Here is a 20048-nt window from a genome sequence, read left to right as displayed (position 1 = left end):
TCAATGGGGTGCAGTTATCAGATGGATACAAATATTCAGTGCAGTACTTTATATTATAACTGATAAGGTAATGATTTGACTATCAACGGCCCTCAGTTGTATCTGGTGCCAATAACGATATCAATATTCAAAAGTTTGAAAAATGTGATATCAGCAAATTTTCATTCTTTTATAAACAAGATTAGCATCATACATTAAAAGGCCTTACAATTCTTTTAACATTATAATTAAACATGTATTTAACTAGGTAGGGTGTGAGACATTTAACAGTTAAAAAAATAATACTTGAAGCTCCCCCTCATAATAAACTATGCAGAATTGTGATTTTCTCATCTAGCTCAAAGCTTTCTTTAACATACTATTGTATATGTGTACATGTTGGCCCATAAGTAACGAGACATATCACTAGAGAAGCAAACGTATAGGTTGAACATTTTCGCTAAAAACCACAATACTAAACAATTAAGCAGACGACACATGCTTGCACACAATAAATTGTAAATTTAATTCTTGCCTTTTAAAGTTGACCAAAAAACAGGATCCTGTGTTCCAAAAACTGCAGTCACTAAATACAGGATACCATACAAAACCTACAAAATGCAACAGTTACAAACATTTTGTCCAACGGATAACAATTGTACAGTATAAATGTATACAATACTGTTTTTATCTTTCTATTTGGCACTTGACCACAGGATGCTATTTTGTGTTTTTTTTTTAACAGAAATGTTACACCTGACTTTTTTTTTTTTTTTTTTATATAAAATCATAAAAATACAATAAAAGCAACACATTGTGCCAGTATCAATGCAGTAGTTGTGATTCTCGGTTTTGTTTCTTTGCATCTTTTTTTTAAATCTTTCTCTCTTCACAGAAAACAGCAGTTAGTAAAACATTCCTAGCTTTTCTAATTGGAAAAACAATGCGAGTCACATTCAGGGGGAGGGGAGTCACACACACAGTCAGGGTTACGGTATTTGTATCGATCTTGAACATTTATGACCGATACCCAGCCCTATACACACACCGTGATCGAACAGAGGGGGAGAAGATGAGACCAAAACATGTCAACCCCAATCCTTCCCTTTGAATTCAGCCAAACAGTTTGTGGTAGGTAGGTAGGTAACTTTATTTATACCCGAGGGTAGATTCATTGTGTTAGCGGGATGCTAGCAATGATGCTGGTGTGTGACCCCATAGCATGTCATTCCTCTTTAAGAAACACTGTAAACTAGGCTTACACAATGTTTCTTTAAGAGTGTAATCAGCATTGGGTGTATGCGTTGACCCTGTGACAGATACAATTGGATGATTTGAACTGAAACAGGGAAATAGCTCTCAGCTCTGACTACCCAGCCTCCCTATTAAAAAGTGTGTCTTTACTCTTTCTGTGTATGGATTGTTGTGTGCTGGTCTCCCTACAATACCATTGTATGTGTGAGCTTTGGCAGTACATACGCTGACGATAACACTGAGTACTGGTAGCACTTACCATGACAATACTAACATACAGAAGCCAGCTCCGAGCTGGATGCGCGGCCCACTGATATCCACAAACGTACGTAGAAACATGCGCGTAAGTCACATGCATTCGTATTGTTTGTTACTTAGTCCGTGCACCCACCTACCCAACCCATTCAACATGCAGCAATTCAAAAAAAAACATCTAAAAGTGAGCGTGAAGAAGAAGTGTGCCTTTGTTCTCCACAAAGCAAACGTGACAAATAAAAACTGCGTTGATAAAAACAGCTTAAATAAACAAACTTTTTTTTTGTCTATTATTTCCCAACATTTGTTATATGAACCGAGCGATCCGGAGTATCTGAACGTGCTTTACAAATCTTGGTGCACTTTTAATATATCTACACTGTACTCAAATACTTTTAAAAGACTAGTCTATTCTCCTGTGAGCAGAGCGCAATGACACACCTCTCTCTGATATGAAAAACCACTGGAACAGATGATGGATAAAAAAGGATGCGTTTCATCCTTCGTTTACGTCAGTGAGAGTTCACAAAATCAAACTACTGCTTGGGGCTGCAATGATTACACCTTCATGTAATTATTCTTTTTTTCTTTTTGGCCCCGGCACAAAAAATATGAAACACAGTCTATCAAGTTTTGCAAAAATACACGTACAGTACACATTCGCACAGTAGAAAAAGAGGGAAACTAAAAGCAGTACTCGCTCAGCGTGAGGTAAAAAACCTCACCAGTCCAGGTTTTAATAATCCCACCTACAACGTGTCCTGCTATTCAACACCATCATCTCTCTCTCTCTCTCTCTCTCTCTAGTCTCATGCACACACTCTGTCTATGGGACACATTAGAGTGACAGAGGCTCTGTGTTGCCCCGGCCTGAGCCTCGGAGGACACACAGAGAGCCAAGCACAGACACTGATACAGAGATTTTAACCAGATATATACACACACACAACCTACTGTGGACCTTCTTTACACTGGGACAGGCCTGTAGCAGGAACTGAGGGATCCTGGGTCAAATACAATCAGAAGGTTTGGGAAAAAGTCTTCAAGTTGAGTCTGTGTTTGGAGGGTTTAAATAAACAGCTTAAGGGGAGGGGGTGGTGGTAGGGGGGTCAAGTGGAGAATGTGGCTCCTGTTCCTGTCTTAGAAGTCCTCAGTGGCCCAGTGAAGGCCTGTCTTCTTCATCATCAGTCTGCTCCTTAGTGGAGGGTTATGGGCATTCAGAGTCACCCAAACAAGCACTGCAGGGAGACAGGCGGAAAGGACAGTCAGGTTAGCAAGGGCTGCGATTACAAGTGTAGTCACTATCATCGGTTGGTGATTAAATATACACTCTGTTGCCTTTCCTGGTTTGGGGAATGATTGTAGAATAGAAAAGAGAACGGGGGCAGCGAGGTCTTCTACACATACATCCAGGGGTAAGACTAGGCTGGGTGTAAAATGATCCTTAAGCCCTACGTAGAATGTATGCCTGTTGCACCATATGGGCGTAGTGCTACGTGTGAGACTAAGTCTTACACCTAGGCCCTGTTTCCACCTGGGATTATGATGTGATTTTGGTAATCCGATCAAAGGTGGTCAGCTCTCAATCCGTGTGTTCACACTTGTCTTTTCACATGTGACTTCTATGTCTACTTGTGATCGGATTACAACCCGCTCTGTATGTAAATCAACACGTACATCATTTCCGTTTGCATTGGTGTTTTTAACCGGTGGGGTTCAAACAAGTTAACATACAGGGCTGTACAGTGCCACAGTTTTAATCGCATTTGCTATTAAAATGCATTACGTCCGAAGATAATTACAAGTCTAGGTTGACGAGATAGGCTACTGTCTCATAGACAAGGAGGAGCGATGCACAACACTGCTTAGAAGGCTCTACATTAACACTCGCCAAATGCGGGTAATATCATATAAAATATAAAAGTAAAAACTCTTAGGCGAGTAAGGTAGTACGCCTCTTTGGCTGGTGAAAGATGTGTGTTCGCCGGGCGGCTTTTCTAACGTCTGCTACACTCTTGTCACCACCACCAGTACACGGCTTTCTGTATGCAGTTAAGTTACTGCTTGTGCGAACATATCTCCTGTGCACCTTCACATTAAAAGCCTGTTACTAGCCAAACGCGAGTTGACTTTTATTTTTAAGCAGATAAGAACAGGAAGTCGCTGCCTTGCAGCGCACCAGTCAATAGCAGCGATTTCCGTGTTTTCAGATTTACGCAGTGAAATGAAAACAGAGGACAGAATGTGAGATGTTCCAATGAATTAATAAGTTATGGAACGGAGCGCTGTTCCAGGCACTACAGCTGATGATACTACAGCTTCCCTTTATGCTAGTTAATCTCATCAAAATACAGTGACATATGTTGAACATAAGCAGAAGCACAACATACAGGGAGATATGTGGAGCAACATGGCTAGGTTTGATAATAGATAAGTATAAATAGTCACAAAGACAGAGATCTGGTGGAAGAGACCTCCCACATCCTGCACAGTGCACCCAGCCTCTGAACTGCTTCCCTCTGGCTGGGTCTTCACTGCCAAGGAGGTACCACAGCTGGAGGAGAAGCACCTTTTATTCATGAGGCTGAACCTCCCCCTTACCTACCAATGGCTGTGTCAAACTGTGCCTATCCGGCTAACTCTGTGAGCTGTAGTGCAGGTGGAGAGTGTGAGGCTTACATGTGTTGTTGCTGCCTCAGCCTTAGAACTGTCCAGCACTGCTGGGGTCACACTGCAACAGGCGCACGATGGAGGGGTCGCTCTTTGCTCCTTTGATGAACTCCTCCAGAGACAGTTTACCTACAACACAAGCAACGCCAAATCATATTATATATATTATATAATAATTAAGAGAAATGATGTGTGTCATTGATATGTCAGTGCATAGCAGGTAACTACAGAAGAGTATTAGGGCCGAGAATAAAATGATGCATCTTTACTACAATCTCATTTCTACCAAAAGTAGACGTCCTCTGAGCTCGACTAGCACTGCACTGAATAAGAGTGAAGGTACTGAATCTTTTTGTGCTTCAGTGTTGAATGTATTAGATGCCGCTCTCGTATCACAGCCAGCTGCGCATAGAGAGCTCTTATTAGTCTTGCTTAGAGGACAATTTGTTTGGCTAAAATGAGGCCATTACAACATCTTCCCAACTTCACCACAGTTTATTTTCAATCTCAACAATTTGACTTTATTCACAAAGTGCATAATGAAAAAAGATCACATGATGTGGCCCTTATACTCTTCTGTAGAAAACAGTAAAGGGTCTCAAAATATTTATTTTAGCAATATACTTCTATAATAAATATGAAAAGAGAACAGCAACTGGTCTGTAGGGCCCAGGGCTGTAAAGGAAATATACAGTACATGTACAAAATATATCCTACATACTTCTATAGTACACAGCATGCGTTGCACTGCATTTCAACACATGCAAATCAGAGTATTTACTAACACTGACAGAACTATGCCTCATACCAGCGCTCCACTCAACCTGTTCATGTCGGATCAGGCTGTATTATGAGCATTAAATAACCTGTTTTTTAATAACCTTTCTCCTCAGTAAACGTTTTTGAAATCATTTTAGTAAAATGCTAATGACAAAACACACATTTCAAAGTGAATGTGAACGATTCTTTGTGATTGTTCTCACTTTAAAGCCTCTTGAACCAGAGCATCCTAATGCTGCTCCACTTTTCACCAACAGGTGGCAGTGTTGAGGTGACTCTCCTTCATGTCCACCCTGGCTATAGTCTGACTCCTGTTGCCTTTGTACCAGATGCTTAGAAGACAGCACAGTTCCTTGTCCAGGTATCTTTCTACACTTTTTTCCGCCTCCTAACAAGCTGTAACATTACCCTCACTTTTTCCTCACAGCTGTATATATATGCACTCTCTTGACTAGAATGGCAGGCGAGTTGTGAATGTGTTGGTCAATGGATGGCTACTTGAGGCTGGAGGGCTCTGTGAGTGCCTCTGTAGTGGAAAACCAGGCCGGCTTTGCACAATAACAACAGCTGCTGGAAAGCTAGCCAGGTGGCGGTGACAAGCTGTTCAATACATCTGCAATGTAAATGCCAGTTCTGACCCATTTCCTTTCAAATCCACCAATCCACCAGTCAATGGTATACTGTACATCCATAGCATTTTGTAGTTCTTCGTAATGCAGCAAAAGGACAAGGTTTTAATGATACATTATCCAAACAGAATCAATGTGGGCTGGACGCAGAGTTTTTTCTTCTTCTTTCTTTCTTGGTACTGAATGACACTGAGTTACAGCTGGTGCACGCACGCACGCACGCGCACACGCACACACACACATTTTAAAGAAGCATCGGGTGAGGTGAGGTTGTCCTACCGTCTCTGTTGGTGTCCATCTGCTTGAAGATCTTCTCTGTCCTCTTCTCCGGTGTGGACTCGTCCTCAGGCATCTTCATCACAGAGGAAACCATCTTATAGATGGCCTACAGAGAGACACAGGAGAGCTCACATGATCAGTGATCGACCCATTGACTCAAGGTATTCTGGCACCACCAGCTAACACCTCTAGGGATGTCACGGCTCTGCATTGGTTCATGTACTGGCACCTGTGCTCTTCTTCTAGCCACGAGTATAAAAACGATATACATCACTGTGTGGATCATTTTTATCTAAGGAAATACAGACTGGGATCACTTAGGAACTATATAATGTGTAAAATACATAATAACTATAGGTTACCATGGAAATATATTTTACATATATAGCCTATTGTGTTTTCATCACTTCCGAGGACATTACATAGAGTTCCATTCATTTCCTGGAGACTTGCCCTAACAATAACCACGACTTGCCTAACCCTAACCTTAACCTAAACCTAAACCTAAAGTCTACCCTTACCTTAAAGCAAGTCTTCACCCAAAAATATCATTATTATGTTATGGGGACTTTCATTTTGTCCCCAAAAGGAAGGCACGTCCCCCCAATATCACTGTGTAAACAGAAACATGTCCCCACAACATAAGTAATACTAGCTATCATGGACACACCCACCCACACACACACACACACACACACACACACACACACACACACACACACACACACACACACACACACACACACACACACACACACACACACACACACACACACACACACACACACACACACACACACACACACACACACACACACACACACACACTATATGACATTTCTATATTTTTGCGAACCTTGTGTGCCTCCATAGCTAACAGAAAACACAATTTTCTGGATGTTCAGTAAGAGCATAAATACATCAAAAGACCCAGGAAAGAAACACAGTGGAGGCTGCCACACACAGGCTCCTATGTAACACATGCCTCTGTGATATCTCAATTACTGATGAAAGTTACATTTATTCTGCCGTGTCACAACAAAGACAAACACACAGGTGAGACAATACACACATCCAGATGAGAACGTGTGTTCCCTGATTACATTATGGTTAAAGTCGGAAGGCGTTGAGACAAACACACAGACATTACAGTACAGAATCCCTCACAGACTATTTATCAGTGTTGTGTCTCCCTTGCTCTGTGTTGCATTGCAGGCTGTTTGGCGGGTAAACAGTGAAAATCCCAGCCCACTCTCTCAGTCTCTAATAAGGAGGCGTGTTTGAGGGCAATGGGAGCTGACATGTGAACAGAGGAGGGCTGCTGGTGATTACAGAGAAGAAGCCAGAGCTTTAAATAGGTGCTGGTGAGGCCATCTAGTCCTAGTACACATTAGCAAGGCAGTGGAGCTGAGGGACACTTCATTAGGACTGGGGTCAGTTATTTATCCAAATCCTTCAGAACTACAGTGAGCATTAAGGACATTGAGCCAATATAACATGTTGGGGATCCGGCTGTTAGTCTAATCCAGAGCAAACACATGGGAGAACATGTCTTAATCCAAGGAATGACAAGCAGCCAATAAGAAGGGAAGCGATCTGGAGCTGATAACGCTCTCAATATTACTGACTACACACAGGGCTCTGAGAGCAGACACAACCAAATAGTTCCATTGTTGCCCAAAAAATATGAACACACATCGGTGAGTCACACTGGCTGACAACAGCATTACAAAACATATTAGGTAAGAACTTTGGAACCCTTTCCAATTCTTTCATTCTTCAAACATTCATTTTTATGTGAGCAGGCAATTACAATGAATCACTTATCAACTCGTTCAGACAAGATTCATGTTCAGTTTTATAGAACTTTAAATCATGGTATATTATAAATGGTCTCTGGTAACCTTATGTAAGGCGGTTAGTTTCTGTTACCAATGTTACAGTCTACAAAAGCAGAAAGCAATATTTTGAGCAGCTATTGCGTGCTGAGCATATTGTTGGTGATAATAAGCAGAGCTTGATAGTAAGGTCTACACCATAGTGGGGTAGAGATCACTTGACTCAAGTCAGAACCATGACAACAAGAAATCTTGACTCAGGAAATGATTCAAGCAATAAAAGCTGAAAATAGTCCAAAACAACTTCCTTCTTTTTGTTTCACTCTGGCTAAAAACGACAGTGACCAGTCAGCCTTATAAAAGAATGTATGTTTTCAGTGGAAACATGCTACAGATAATAAATGACACACTGGGATCATTCCTCTCCCTGTATCCAAACACCACCACTTTTGTCTTAATTGGTCGTGGTGGGTCTGCATTCTTTTTCTCTTTCACACATGACAACCTGCCAGCTGCTGTCTCCACCTCCCCTCTCACCTCTTAACACAAGTATGGCTCACAGAGAATACACAGGAGAAAGTACACAGTTCTTTTCATAGCCTTTCATCAGGCAGCCTCCAGACAATAGCACCACACCGCCTCCCGCGGAGATGGAAACAGCCTGTGTTACGGTTAAGTGAGGATATACAGAGGGGTGAGAATGATGCATAGCTACTGAGCCGCAGCTGTGGACTAGGCTATTACCTGGACACTTATGGATGAGAGTGAGAAAGGAAAGCAACATCAAGTAAAGGTAATGGAGCAGATAGAAGGGCAGAGTTTAAAGCATCTGGAAACAAAGCTGGTCTAAAATAAGTAGAAAATAAATACATGATATGGAAGTTGGGTTTCTTAATAAATACGCTTTTACAAACATCTGACTGAAAACTAATATTCACAAATATTATAAAACCTCCTTTTTATAGAATGTTCGTGCACATAACCGCCCTGATTTCAAAGTTAGAAGGATTCTTTTTGATTTGGGTTTCCAGGGGCTTTAAGAGAGAGAGGGAAAGGAAGAGGGTGAGGGAAGGGCTCCACTTATTTGCTCCGACAGAGCCAGCTGAGCACCGTGTGGTAATGAGCACACATACACATCACGGGCATCACGAGTCTTGTTGCCCGTGACTACTTTAACTCCCTCAACAGCGATCTATCTGTCTGTCTGTCTGTCTGTCTGTCTGTCTGTCTGTCTGTCTGTCTGTCTATTCTGTTTTCCATCAAATTAAACGACCAGTATGAATGCTCTATCCCTCCCCTTTTTGTTTGCCAATTGAGACAATGAATTCCCTGTGCTCCTGACGATAGCGCCACATGTCAGATGAAAAGGTAGACAGAGGTTAGACAATCAGCTATTGAGGAATGGATGAGACTCTCATGTTTCTCCCCGTGTTCAGATACAGTCATTATCTGAAGAAGAAGAGCCAGGTTACTAGCTGCCATCCTTCTCATTCAATTACCCCCACAGCAAGGCTAATTATGAGCATCAGCAGCATTTATACACACTGCAGGAGAGAGCATAGATAGCTGGAGTGACACGCAGGCTAACAGTCACTACAGCAAATGGAGGCAAACGTGAACAGTTAACATGGAGATGACTGGAGCATTTTAAGTGCTGGCCACAATAATAGTGGTGTTCTGGACCACGTCCGTGACAGAGACAAAATACATGTGGATAATTGGCTTTTAAATGGTTAAAATAGCTATAAATGTCTCTACTGAACAACAATAAAGGCTGTATGGTCGAGAAAAGGAATATTACTAATATATATAGGTTCAAGGTTCAAAGTTTTTATTAAATGTCAGATGAATGCAAATTTTTATACAGCATATGAGGTAGTGGTTTAAAAACACACGACAATACAAGACAACAATGGACACAAAACACAACAGTATGTACACAAGCCTGAGGAGACATAAAGTGCTTCAAAATCAAATCAGCATCAGCAACATTTACCTGCTGCTGGACTCATTGATTGCCCTAATGGATGCAGGGACAAAAGAATACTTGTATTTGTTTTTGGTGATCTTAGGGACACACAGACAAAGGCCAGATGGCAACAACATGTACTCTGAGTTGAGTGGATGGGCACTGTCTTGTCGAATGGGAAAAGCTTTCTTGAGCAGCTGTCTGCTGTAAAAGGGATCGAGGCTCTCAATGGATGCCAGTAATTTTAGAGGAAGTTTTAACAATTTTCCCAAGAGAATTTTTATCCTGGATAGAGAGGTTACCGTAGCAGCAGATGACAGAGAAGGAGATGACAGAATGTATATACGCACAGTAAAACAGTTTCAACAGGCTTTTGTCAACATTGAATCCAGCTAAGTTCCTAAGGCAGTAAAGGCGTTGCTGGCCCTTCTTGCACAGCATGTCCGTGTTCACATCAAATTTCATGTTATTATGGATGATATATAAAGATTGGTTCATACTTCAGCACTCACGCAGACCTGTATGCTCTTAAAAACATATTACAAGAGCACATCTGCATTCACACAAGTTCCAAATTTGCGCACAGGAAACAAGACAGCGAACCAAATGCTAATACATACATACATACTAAATAAATGAGACATCAGTGATAACACTGAAGCTCCTGAATGTTATGTTGCTCTTAGGGTGAGGCAGTCGGTAGAGGAATGTCTGAGCTGCTTTGCGTAGCTTGCTACCATCACAACTAGCACCCAGATATGCAGCCGAAAATGGCAGAAGCCAGGCTTTATGAGAGCCACCTGTCAATTTGCCCCGTGATACCACTGACAGCAGACACTGTGATCACATTAAGCTGCAGACTTCACTCTGAGACCTTGAGCTCAGGCATGATTTGAACTTCAGGAGTTACTTGCAGAAGTCAGCGCCACCTGAAAACTTTTCTCTGAAGGCCGCCTGAGGTGATGGCTTTGAAGCAGGGGAGTCAAGCGGCTGAATGCAGGGAGGCAGTACATACATAGATAGATGAGTACTCTCTGTGTGTATGTGTGTGTGTGTGTGTGTGTGTGAGTGTGTATAAAATGCTTCTCAGAGTGTGTGAGAACGAGAGAGACAAACCGAGATGGCCCTGGGCTCTTTCTCAAACTGCATTTGAGCCACGAGGAATGGCTCTGCCTGATCTAATATGTAGCATACAGAGCTCCTGCTTACACACTATAAAAAGGTTCAATCAAATTTGGGTTTAGAACTACATACAACACAGCTTTTTTGTAAGCATTTTGTAAGCTAAACAATCCCATGGACTCATACTAATCCTGTCATTAAGTCAACTATTATATTATATTATATACTAGTATATTTACTTGAATTGACTGCAGACAGCCGAGCATGAGCCACTGAGTCATAGCTTTCTATTCAGTGTTTATGTGTGTTTATGTCGTCAAGATGTATAAAGAAGTGACAAGCTGAAGTCTGAGTCACTGTGGTCTAAATTGACCCTGAAGAGATGATATGTGGGCGCATGTCAAGCATTATAAAAAGAAAATGTATTCGACTGGCCTTGGCTAAGGAAGGAATCGGAGAAAATGGCTCGATTAGCACAACTCTACAGCTCCTGTACCTGTAGCATGAGTGAAGCAGAGTGCGCTGAAAAAACAAAATACATCTAAATATTATAATTACAAACCAAAGTTCTGTGATGAACAACACGAGAGCAGTTGTTCTCAGATGTACACAGGTTTTAAGTGCTTTTCAGCTCAGTGGTTTATTTCACGGCCTGCAATTCCACTGTTTTGGTTCACTCCTACTGCTCTCATCGGCAGCGTTTGTCGATGCTGCAAGCACTTTTCAGCAAAAAAAAAACTCTGAAAATGGATATTCTATATTATTATTATATTATATACAGTATATTCAACACCTTCCCAGTGAATAGTTGGACTTTCATTGTTTAGGGGAAACAAACCTAAATTTGTCATATCGACATTATAGGGGGATTATATGTCAATGTTGTGTTTACGCTAACCAAAAGTGTCCAAAAAATGACTATTGTTTTTTTTTACTATTGTTTTAATTACTTAATAACTATTACAATCTCTAGCTGTGTTGCACCATTGTTGGAATAGAAACCGTTCTGCATTAGAGCAATGGTTCGCAGGCAGATGGGAGACAGTGAGCCGCTGGTACAAACAAAAAAATGTCTTTAGAATAAACTGTTTAAAACAAATGGCAGGGGGAGTAAACCAAGCAGAAGACATAAAAGCAGAGAGATAGATAGAGGCTGTGGGACCGAGCTAACAGTTGCTAACATCACCAAGCCTCAGCCTCCATCTATTTCACATGCAGGAGAGAATGTCACTTTGTGGTTAATGACCCTCTATGTCGAGAGCACACACACACACACACACACACACACACACACACACACACACACACACACACACACACACACACACACACACACACACACACACACACACACACACACACACACACACACACACACACACACACACACACACACACACACACACACACACACACACACACACACACACACACACTTGAATTACTCTGTGGCTTTTGGGGGTCTGATTTCAGACAACGGTGGCAGACTCAGGTGCACTTGTTGGTGCGTCCCTGCTGGTTCTGTGATGAGGTGTATTGATGCTGCACGGGGCCCATACTCTGGAGCAGAGTGGTGGAGAGAATGAAAGACTGCTGACATACATGACAGAGACTGTTGTCTCTACAATGAAGAAGTTTACTCAACGAGAGGTGAAAAAAGGTGAAAACTACAACTACCGCCTTGCAGTTATATGCCTCCGCAAAGCATAAAATTGCATAATGGTGAAAGTACAGTGGTGGTAGGCAATGATCTAAGAAGGTAAAGCTCCTAAGAAGATACAATGAGTAACCTTTGACCTCCAAAATCTATTCAGTTCATCTTTGAGTTAGTCGATATTGGTGCAAACACCCTCTAAGCGTTCTTGAGATATGGTATCAAAATACGCCAGGTTAGAATGTCCAAGGATTGTTTGGGGTGTGGGGTGGGTGGGGGTTATAAATGTTTGATGTTTGTTTGAAAAATAAATAAAATTCAATAAAAATTGTTTATGAAAAAAAAAAATGCCAGGCCAGGTCACAGTGACCTTTGACCTTTGTTCCTCTAATCAAAGTGTTAGTTTGAGCCAAATTTGACGAAATTCCCTCAAAGCGTTCATGACATATTGCGTTCAGAAGAATGGCATGGAGTACGTTTGGAATGACGTACGTAAGGACAACCCAAAAACATAAGAGGAAGCAAGACAAAAAGTGAGGGAAGTCCTTACAAATACCAACACACACCAATGTAAAGTGTGTGTGTGTGTGTGTGTGTGTGTGTGTGTGTGTGTGTGTGTGTGTGTGTGTGTGTGTGTGAGCATTTAGTCCGTTTACATGTGCAGGAAATGTCACCCGATGCTCCCCTTTTCCCCTTGTCCTTTTCTTTCTTTCTTGTTTTTAAATGAGCTGTGACGTGATGCACAGCCTAGACACAGTTTAAAGTTCTTATATAGTAAACTTAGAGCACAACTGTTCCACAGAGACAAAACAGGATTCAATCTTATGATAATCTGGAAATAAAATTTGACATCTCATTTAAAAATAAGCCGGGTTTCTCAAATTGGTCGGATTTAAAAATAACACATCTGTAATATTGTTTAACACACATAATTGCCTTCTGTGCGTTGACATTTACCTCCATTACCTTAAAGAATAACACAGGTAAGCATGCCGGGCTTTTAACACTGTCAGGGACTCATTATAAACATTTGCTCCTAATCTTTCCAGCATTAGGCTGTTCTTTGGCAGCTATAAAAGAAACCTGCTAAGCTTAAGAAAATATGCTAATGCTTGTACTAGATAAAACATGCTCACATAAACACAATAGACTTAATACAGTCTTAATAGAGGACGACAAGCTAACCTTTTAAACTGAGGAGCACATACAGTAAACAGTAGGTGTTTTAGCAGGCGTGTAAGTATGAGGCTAAGCTCTAGTTCCATTTGTGGCAGAGCAGATGGAAAATCTATCCCATCCCCTGAGAAAGATAAGAGTATTTTTAAGGAGAAAACCTAATGGATTCCTCACTGTTTCCAAAATGGCTTTCATTGGAAGGACAGGGAACATTTCCAATTCATCTTGATAACTAAATGCATCTTGTAGATACACTGACATTTCACTGCTGGCATTATAACAGAAAATCATTTGTTGAATGGAGGCGTCTGCATCATACTCCTCTGTGGAGGGAGCAGAGCTGTACGTCCTCATGTAGCACGGTCTTTTCAAGTGTCATAAAGAGTGTGTTATGGATACCGTGGCAGTGCTCTTAGTACAACAGTGTTTAACAGTCACTGTCCTGGCTAATGTAACAGTTGACAACACTTGATGTTCCCATGTGATGGAGCTTTTCTTAATGCTTGTGTAATTCTGTATTATTTCAGACACATCTGCTCTGTAGAAACTTTGGACTCTAATTTGTTGAAAAAATTGCTGGATTTTTCTGTTTTTTAAAAATAGATTCACATTTTACACACATTTAGTTAGATATTGCCAAATCTGCAGATTTCTTCAAGCATTTCTGAATAAGTGTAATAGAAAAAAACAATTGTTTTAATGTAAGTAACCAACTGGTTAAGTTTCACGATGATATCTATAAGTTAAAAATGGTACTTTATTTACCTGCAGTGTCTCGCCTTACAAGGTGGGTTACGCGATCTCCAGAGAAGGTTTGTTTATGTTTATACTAACCCGACCAGTACGCAAGATCGCTGTTTAAACACCCAACTTTTGGACGCTCAGGTGGCGTAGTGAATAGAGCGTGTACCATATTGGCTCCAGCCTTCGTTGCAGTGTTCGCGTGTTCGAATCCGACCAGTGGACCTTTACTGCATGTCATCCCCCCTCTCTCTCTGTCTCCCCATTTCAACTCTGTACTATTTAATAAAAAAAGCTTGAAAAATGCAAAAAAAAATGCAAAAAAAAATAAATAAACACCCAACTTTTTACATGGTGAGTAGATATTAGCTGATCTTGAAAAAAGTCTTCTGGATTAACATTGACTGAGTATGCCTTTAAGCTAAGCGGTTCAGCATGCTGTAATGCTTTGTCACTCACCTGTACGATCTCCAGCATCTCAGATTTGCTGATGTAGCCGTTTCCGTCCAGGTCGTACATACTAAAGGCCCACTTCAGCTTCTGCTCCAGCTTGCCCCGTGATGTCACACTGAGCGCTATGATAAACTCCCTGAAGTCTATTGTGCCGTCCCCGTTGGCGTCGAAGGTGCGGAAGACGTGCTCCGCAAACTTGGAGGCGTCTCCGTAGGGGAAGAAGTTCCCGTAGATCTTCTTGAACTCCTCCATGGAGAGGTTCCCACTTGGGCAGTCCCTCAGGAAGCCCTTGTACCACTCCTGGATCTCATGCTCCGTGAAGTCCGTGCTCTCCAGCAGGTCCTGCATCAACTCGGGACGCAGCTTGCTGTTCTGCTTCCCCATGGTCTGTCTGTCTGTCTTTATGTCTGTATGTCTGTCCGGTCCCCGTCAGTCGCTCAGGCTCACAGCTGGGGAATACAGGGAGGGAAAGGGAGAAGGTTTTGGTTTAGAAAAATTGTATAACAGTTTACAGACCATTTAAAGTATTCTATTGAGCTTTTTTAAATCTAGGCTGAAGGATAGACGTGAAAAGAATATAACATTCTGCTTTGCTCTCATGCAAATATACCACTATACTGTACATTTATATTTCAAGAAGGTCTTTCTTAAAGGTCACCTGTTATGCAAAATGCACTTTTTCAACATTAAAATGGGTCCCTGGTGTGTCTAGAGAAAAAAACAACCCTCTCTTTTTCTCCACCTCCACCTTTCTGGAAGCCTGTGTTCAAAAGTCAGATTTCTCTTTTTCCTTATGACATCATGAGGGGAGGAGCCACACCCCTTTTTATAACGAACTTAACGTAGTACTACATACACCTGTAATAAGCATCCCTGCAGCAAGGGCTTTTTTAGGCAGAGCTCAAGGAGGCCGGCTCTAAAACAGAGCGTTTCAGACAGAGGCTTAAAAGAGGACATTCAGTACCAATGACACTTAGAAATAGGAAGGGGTTTTTGAAACCACCATGAAAACAGTTTCTAGTAGAAACCCAAATTGCAATTTAGTAACTGAAAGTGAGCATAATATGTGACCTTTAACATTATTAGCTATTCTGACATTGAGTGTCCGGTTCTCTCTGCCCTGCTGCGCCTGCATTTACTGCTCATATTACTGGTATAATGAAAAGAATAGGAATAACTGGGACATTCAGATGTGTCCTTTCTGTGGTTAAAAACTGATTACCTTTGAATTGTACAAAGGACCGGCTGTACCAGGCAAAGCCAAGGACACAGCTGTTGTGTCTGCAAGCGGCTTAACTGAGGTATGAAGCATACATGTCGGCAACCCTTCCTTTAGACTTTATCAGGACTAATATCACTCCCTTTTTTACAAACTCTTGGAACTTTCCATGGAAAACAGCAGTGTGTATTCTGAGTACACACTGCGCCATGAGCCCAATATAGGTTTAATAAGTCTATAAATCTCTCTACACACACTAAACACAGCTGCAATGGGAAAAAAGGTGGCGCAGTCAATCAGATTCATAACCTCTGGAAAAACAATTGAATTCTCTTCCTGGAGCTGCCATATCAAACACATCTTTGTATAGAATTTCTTTATGAACAGGATACAGCTTTATAATCAGTGTTTGCAGTCCATTTAAATGTTCATGTGAAGTGAGAAATATAACATTTTACTCACAAGGGTAATGCTTATGGGTCATCATCAACATGCAGATGAGCCTCTATAAAGGCCCATTTTATGGCTGTCTGACAATAAAAGTCATGATGCTCATAAAAGTGTTTGCTAGCTCTAGTTGCCATGTTGAATGGTGACTGAGAGCAGAGAAATTATAGGATGACTTGGATAGTAGGGTCATTAAACACCTCAATAAGACTTAAATTACTTAATGACATACTTATATACTTATGTCACGATGTTTCAAAGAGCCTTTGTCCTAGTTAGTTTATGACGCACACTTGGTGCATTCAAATGGAATGGTATCATTACATTTGATCAATAACTTATGTTCAAATCTATGATTCCATAGATGACCACTAACTGCAAAGTGACAAGGGAAGCCTAAACAGGGCAGAGCCAGTTCTGTGATTGGCCGTTGCTGCAGACTGAATTAGCCAACAGGTGATCGTTTGGAAGAATTGTAACGCAAAGTAAAAAAATATACATAAAAAAATGTAGATAATATTTTAAAATATTAGTTTGAGATTGGGTTATTTTGCAATGGTATAATTATTGTAGATATTGTCTGTATGATTATTGATGTCAATATCTTATTTATGTCATATTGGCCACTTTGGGTTTCCCCAGACTTGATCTCTCCAAAAAAGGAAAAAGTTAGAGAATAGAGATATAGACAGCGAGGCGAAACGTGACAAGACAGTGTAGGAGTTGAGCGTGTTTTTTTATCTGTCCTTTTGGTGACACAAACAGGAAGTGCCTGCTGCTGCTCTCAGTGAGATTGTGCTCTCAATACACTAACCATGCTCTCTCTGTGTATGGGAGTATTTATACACGCTCATATTTTGGTATGCGTGTTATCATAAGTCTTTATGCACTCAAAATTGAATTACAGATGTAATGTTTTTCCTCAAGTTTGAGAAAATTACATACTCTTTAAGGGGTTCCAACTATACATTTGTCACAAAATGGCAGCCATTTATTTCATTTTTTGATGCCCTACAAAGGCTTCCTTCAGGTGGAGGGCTGTTACTTGAAGGGTCAAATGATCACCTCTTATTAGGTTAAAGCTGGGGTGGAGGATTTGGGGAGAAAATAGCAGATGGGATAGAGATTGGAGTCCAAATACCTCAACCGCTCCACTTGTTCTCTTTGTTCCCTCCCCTATGGTCCCTCCCTGACATGCTCTACACCAACAAAGTCGTGCCAAAGTGAATGGACAGTCCCAACAGCCAATAAGAACAGAGAATCAGATTTTTTTTTTTTTAAAGAATCGGAGCCTCGCTCTGATTGGTCAAAGTGTACCGCTCATGTTAATTTTGACCAATCAGAAATCACATACCCCAGCTTTAATGCTAAGTGATTTTTAGCGATTTGCCACTTTGTTTTATTTATTGATTGAATTAGTTTTATGTCTTGGTTTTATATCTCTTCCCCATACTCATTGTAGTATGTGCCTTGAATCTTGATTTTATGTCAACTTTATATTGAGTTAGAGAAATGGTTGTTCTGTAACATGTTTTGACTTGTGTCCTTTGACTGTATTGATGCACTGTGTAGCATTAATTCTACCATGCCTTGGTGGTTGTGACAGCTGTGACGTTTGCGATTTATTTATTTTAGCACTTTCTATTTTTGTCAGCTATTCTTGTTGCTCTTTTTTTCTCCGTTGGGGCCTGTTGTTCTGTGTATTGTCCTTTCTAAACTGAAAAAAAAACATCCAATAAAAAGTATTGAATTACAAGCCTGCACATGCACTTATTTAATTGTATGCATTCATGTCCAGTATGTGTTTCAGTCCCGTGAAATGCCCCGTTAGCCTCGCCTTGGCCTTCACTCTGTAACGTCTGAGGAAGTGAGTCACTTGTGTACTCGAAACCTCCTAGCGAGGTCCTTGAACACAAATGCCCTAGGACACCATAGGAAATGACAAAGACAGACGTTTTTCTTTCACATGGATGGGGAGGGTGTAGTTGAGTATGGCAGATACTAGGAAAAAAAAGAAAGACTTGCACTCAAGGTTCAACCAAGGCTACTTTACCACTTAGAATGAATTCCACAATGTAAGCAAGGATATATTTGAGAAGCGATAACTTATCAGAATGTTGAATTATCCACTGTGAGTCATAGCCTGCTGGAAAAAGCTCTGTCACAGTAAAAATAACCAGCCAGGTGGTTAATGTTACAGAAGAGCTGGTGATGTGAATGGGTCTGGTGACTGGGTTAGACACAGTCCCAATCCAGTGGAGCAATCACAGTCGTGCGTGGATAATTTGAAGATTGTTTGTTGTTGTTGTTGTTGCATGGAATTATTTTTTGACACCCTGCTTTGTTTACTCCTACCCCAGCCTTTTGTTTGCACAGCCATACTGAGCAAAGGCTCAACATTCAAACAGCAGCTTATTGAAAATGTGGAATGGAGCGATAACCCTACTGGAGTAGATTTAACAGGCTATGCAGGCTATATATACTTGTACTTCAAAAAATAAATAGATAACCTAGGGACTGGAATCCAGAGTAACAGAAGGGGAGGCTCACATCCTCTTCATTCATGAGTATGAACCAAATGTTGTGGAAATTCATCCAATAGTTTTCCTCAAAAGCACACATGTTAACCTCACCACTAGTGAAAAAACCTTGATCACCAAAGTCAATGGGATAGAAACGCTTTTTTCTATTGGCAAACGATCCAATAAATGATACCCCAACCCAAATTTGGATTCTAATCTTGTTCTGAATAAGAAACAATGAGTTCTAGTCTCTTCACTAAGTACTTCACAGAATGTGTGGATGGTATTCAGACCACTTATTTCATCGATACTTTAAAAGCGTTTTATCTCGAGTGTACCCTGATTCACTTTGCATTTAGTCTTCTTTTGCCAGATGCCTTTTCATTTCAAGGCCAGGCTAAAGAACAAATCAGACACCAAAATGTAAGTCCTTCAACAATAAATGACATAGCTCGTACAAGGCTTTTGAAAACTGAAATAAATAAATAAAACATAAAGAAATGTTCTTGGTACAAGTAGTATCAGGATTTATCAATGTCCTCAGTCCCATAATCGCGGTTGAAAGTGCACCACTTAAGGTTTGGGCGAGAATGTATAAAAAAAACCTCAACTTGTCTCTACGCCATGACAACTTTTAAAGCTGCACCCTGGGCAGCTCGACCCTCAGAGTGATTACACTTGATTCTTTGGTCAGGCCATTCACTAATGGAATCCACATCCATGACCCTGTTCACTCCTAGAGACCAAACACACACACACAGGCTTTAATCCTTGAGCCACTGTGCCCTGTCACCTGTTATAATACACTCTATTTCCAGTCTGTAACGTTTTGGAACCCCCCTGTTACTCCTGACGACATGCTCAGCCAACTGAGGATGCTGCTGGCAACCCACTTGTGTTATGACATGGATTATCATTTCAGCTGTTCGTCTGTGCGTTTGTGTGCTCATAACTCTATTCTCGTGAGAGCCAGGCTGTCTTAGTAATATTAGGCCTTTGGAATAAGTACATTTACTTAATTATGTCAAACATTATGTTAGAATGATGTTTGTTTTGTTGCA

The 20048-nt window shown here is 41.0% G+C and overlaps 1 protein-coding gene across 2 annotated transcripts in view; it reads right to left on the bottom strand.

Annotated features, from left to right (window-relative positions):
* Nucleotides 1-481: 481 nt before the first annotated feature.
* LOC307259189 (neurocalcin-delta A) overlaps nucleotides 482-20048 on the bottom strand; it is a 64809-nt gene continuing 45242 nt past the window's right edge. For both annotated transcript variants that reach the window (XM_080038944.1, XM_080038945.1), the window contains 4 exons: nucleotides 14806-15248; nucleotides 5847-5952; nucleotides 4168-4287; nucleotides 482-2726 (listed from right to left, as the gene is read on the bottom strand). In XM_080038944.1, the coding sequence (XP_079895070.1) occupies nucleotides 4190-4287; nucleotides 5847-5952; nucleotides 14806-15183 (582 nt within the window). In that variant the 5' untranslated portion in view covers nucleotides 15184-15248 and the 3' untranslated portion in view covers nucleotides 482-2726; nucleotides 4168-4189. The remainder of the gene's footprint in view (nucleotides 2727-4167; nucleotides 4288-5846; nucleotides 5953-14805; nucleotides 15249-20048) is intronic.

This window comes from Ammodytes marinus (genome assembly GCF_949987685.1).
Source record: "Ammodytes marinus genome assembly, chromosome: 13".
Classification (NCBI taxonomy): Eukaryota; Metazoa; Chordata; class Actinopteri; order Uranoscopiformes; family Ammodytidae; genus Ammodytes; species Ammodytes marinus.
The sequence above is the reverse complement of the archived record's forward strand: the minus strand, read 5'-3'. Positions and strand labels throughout refer to the sequence as shown.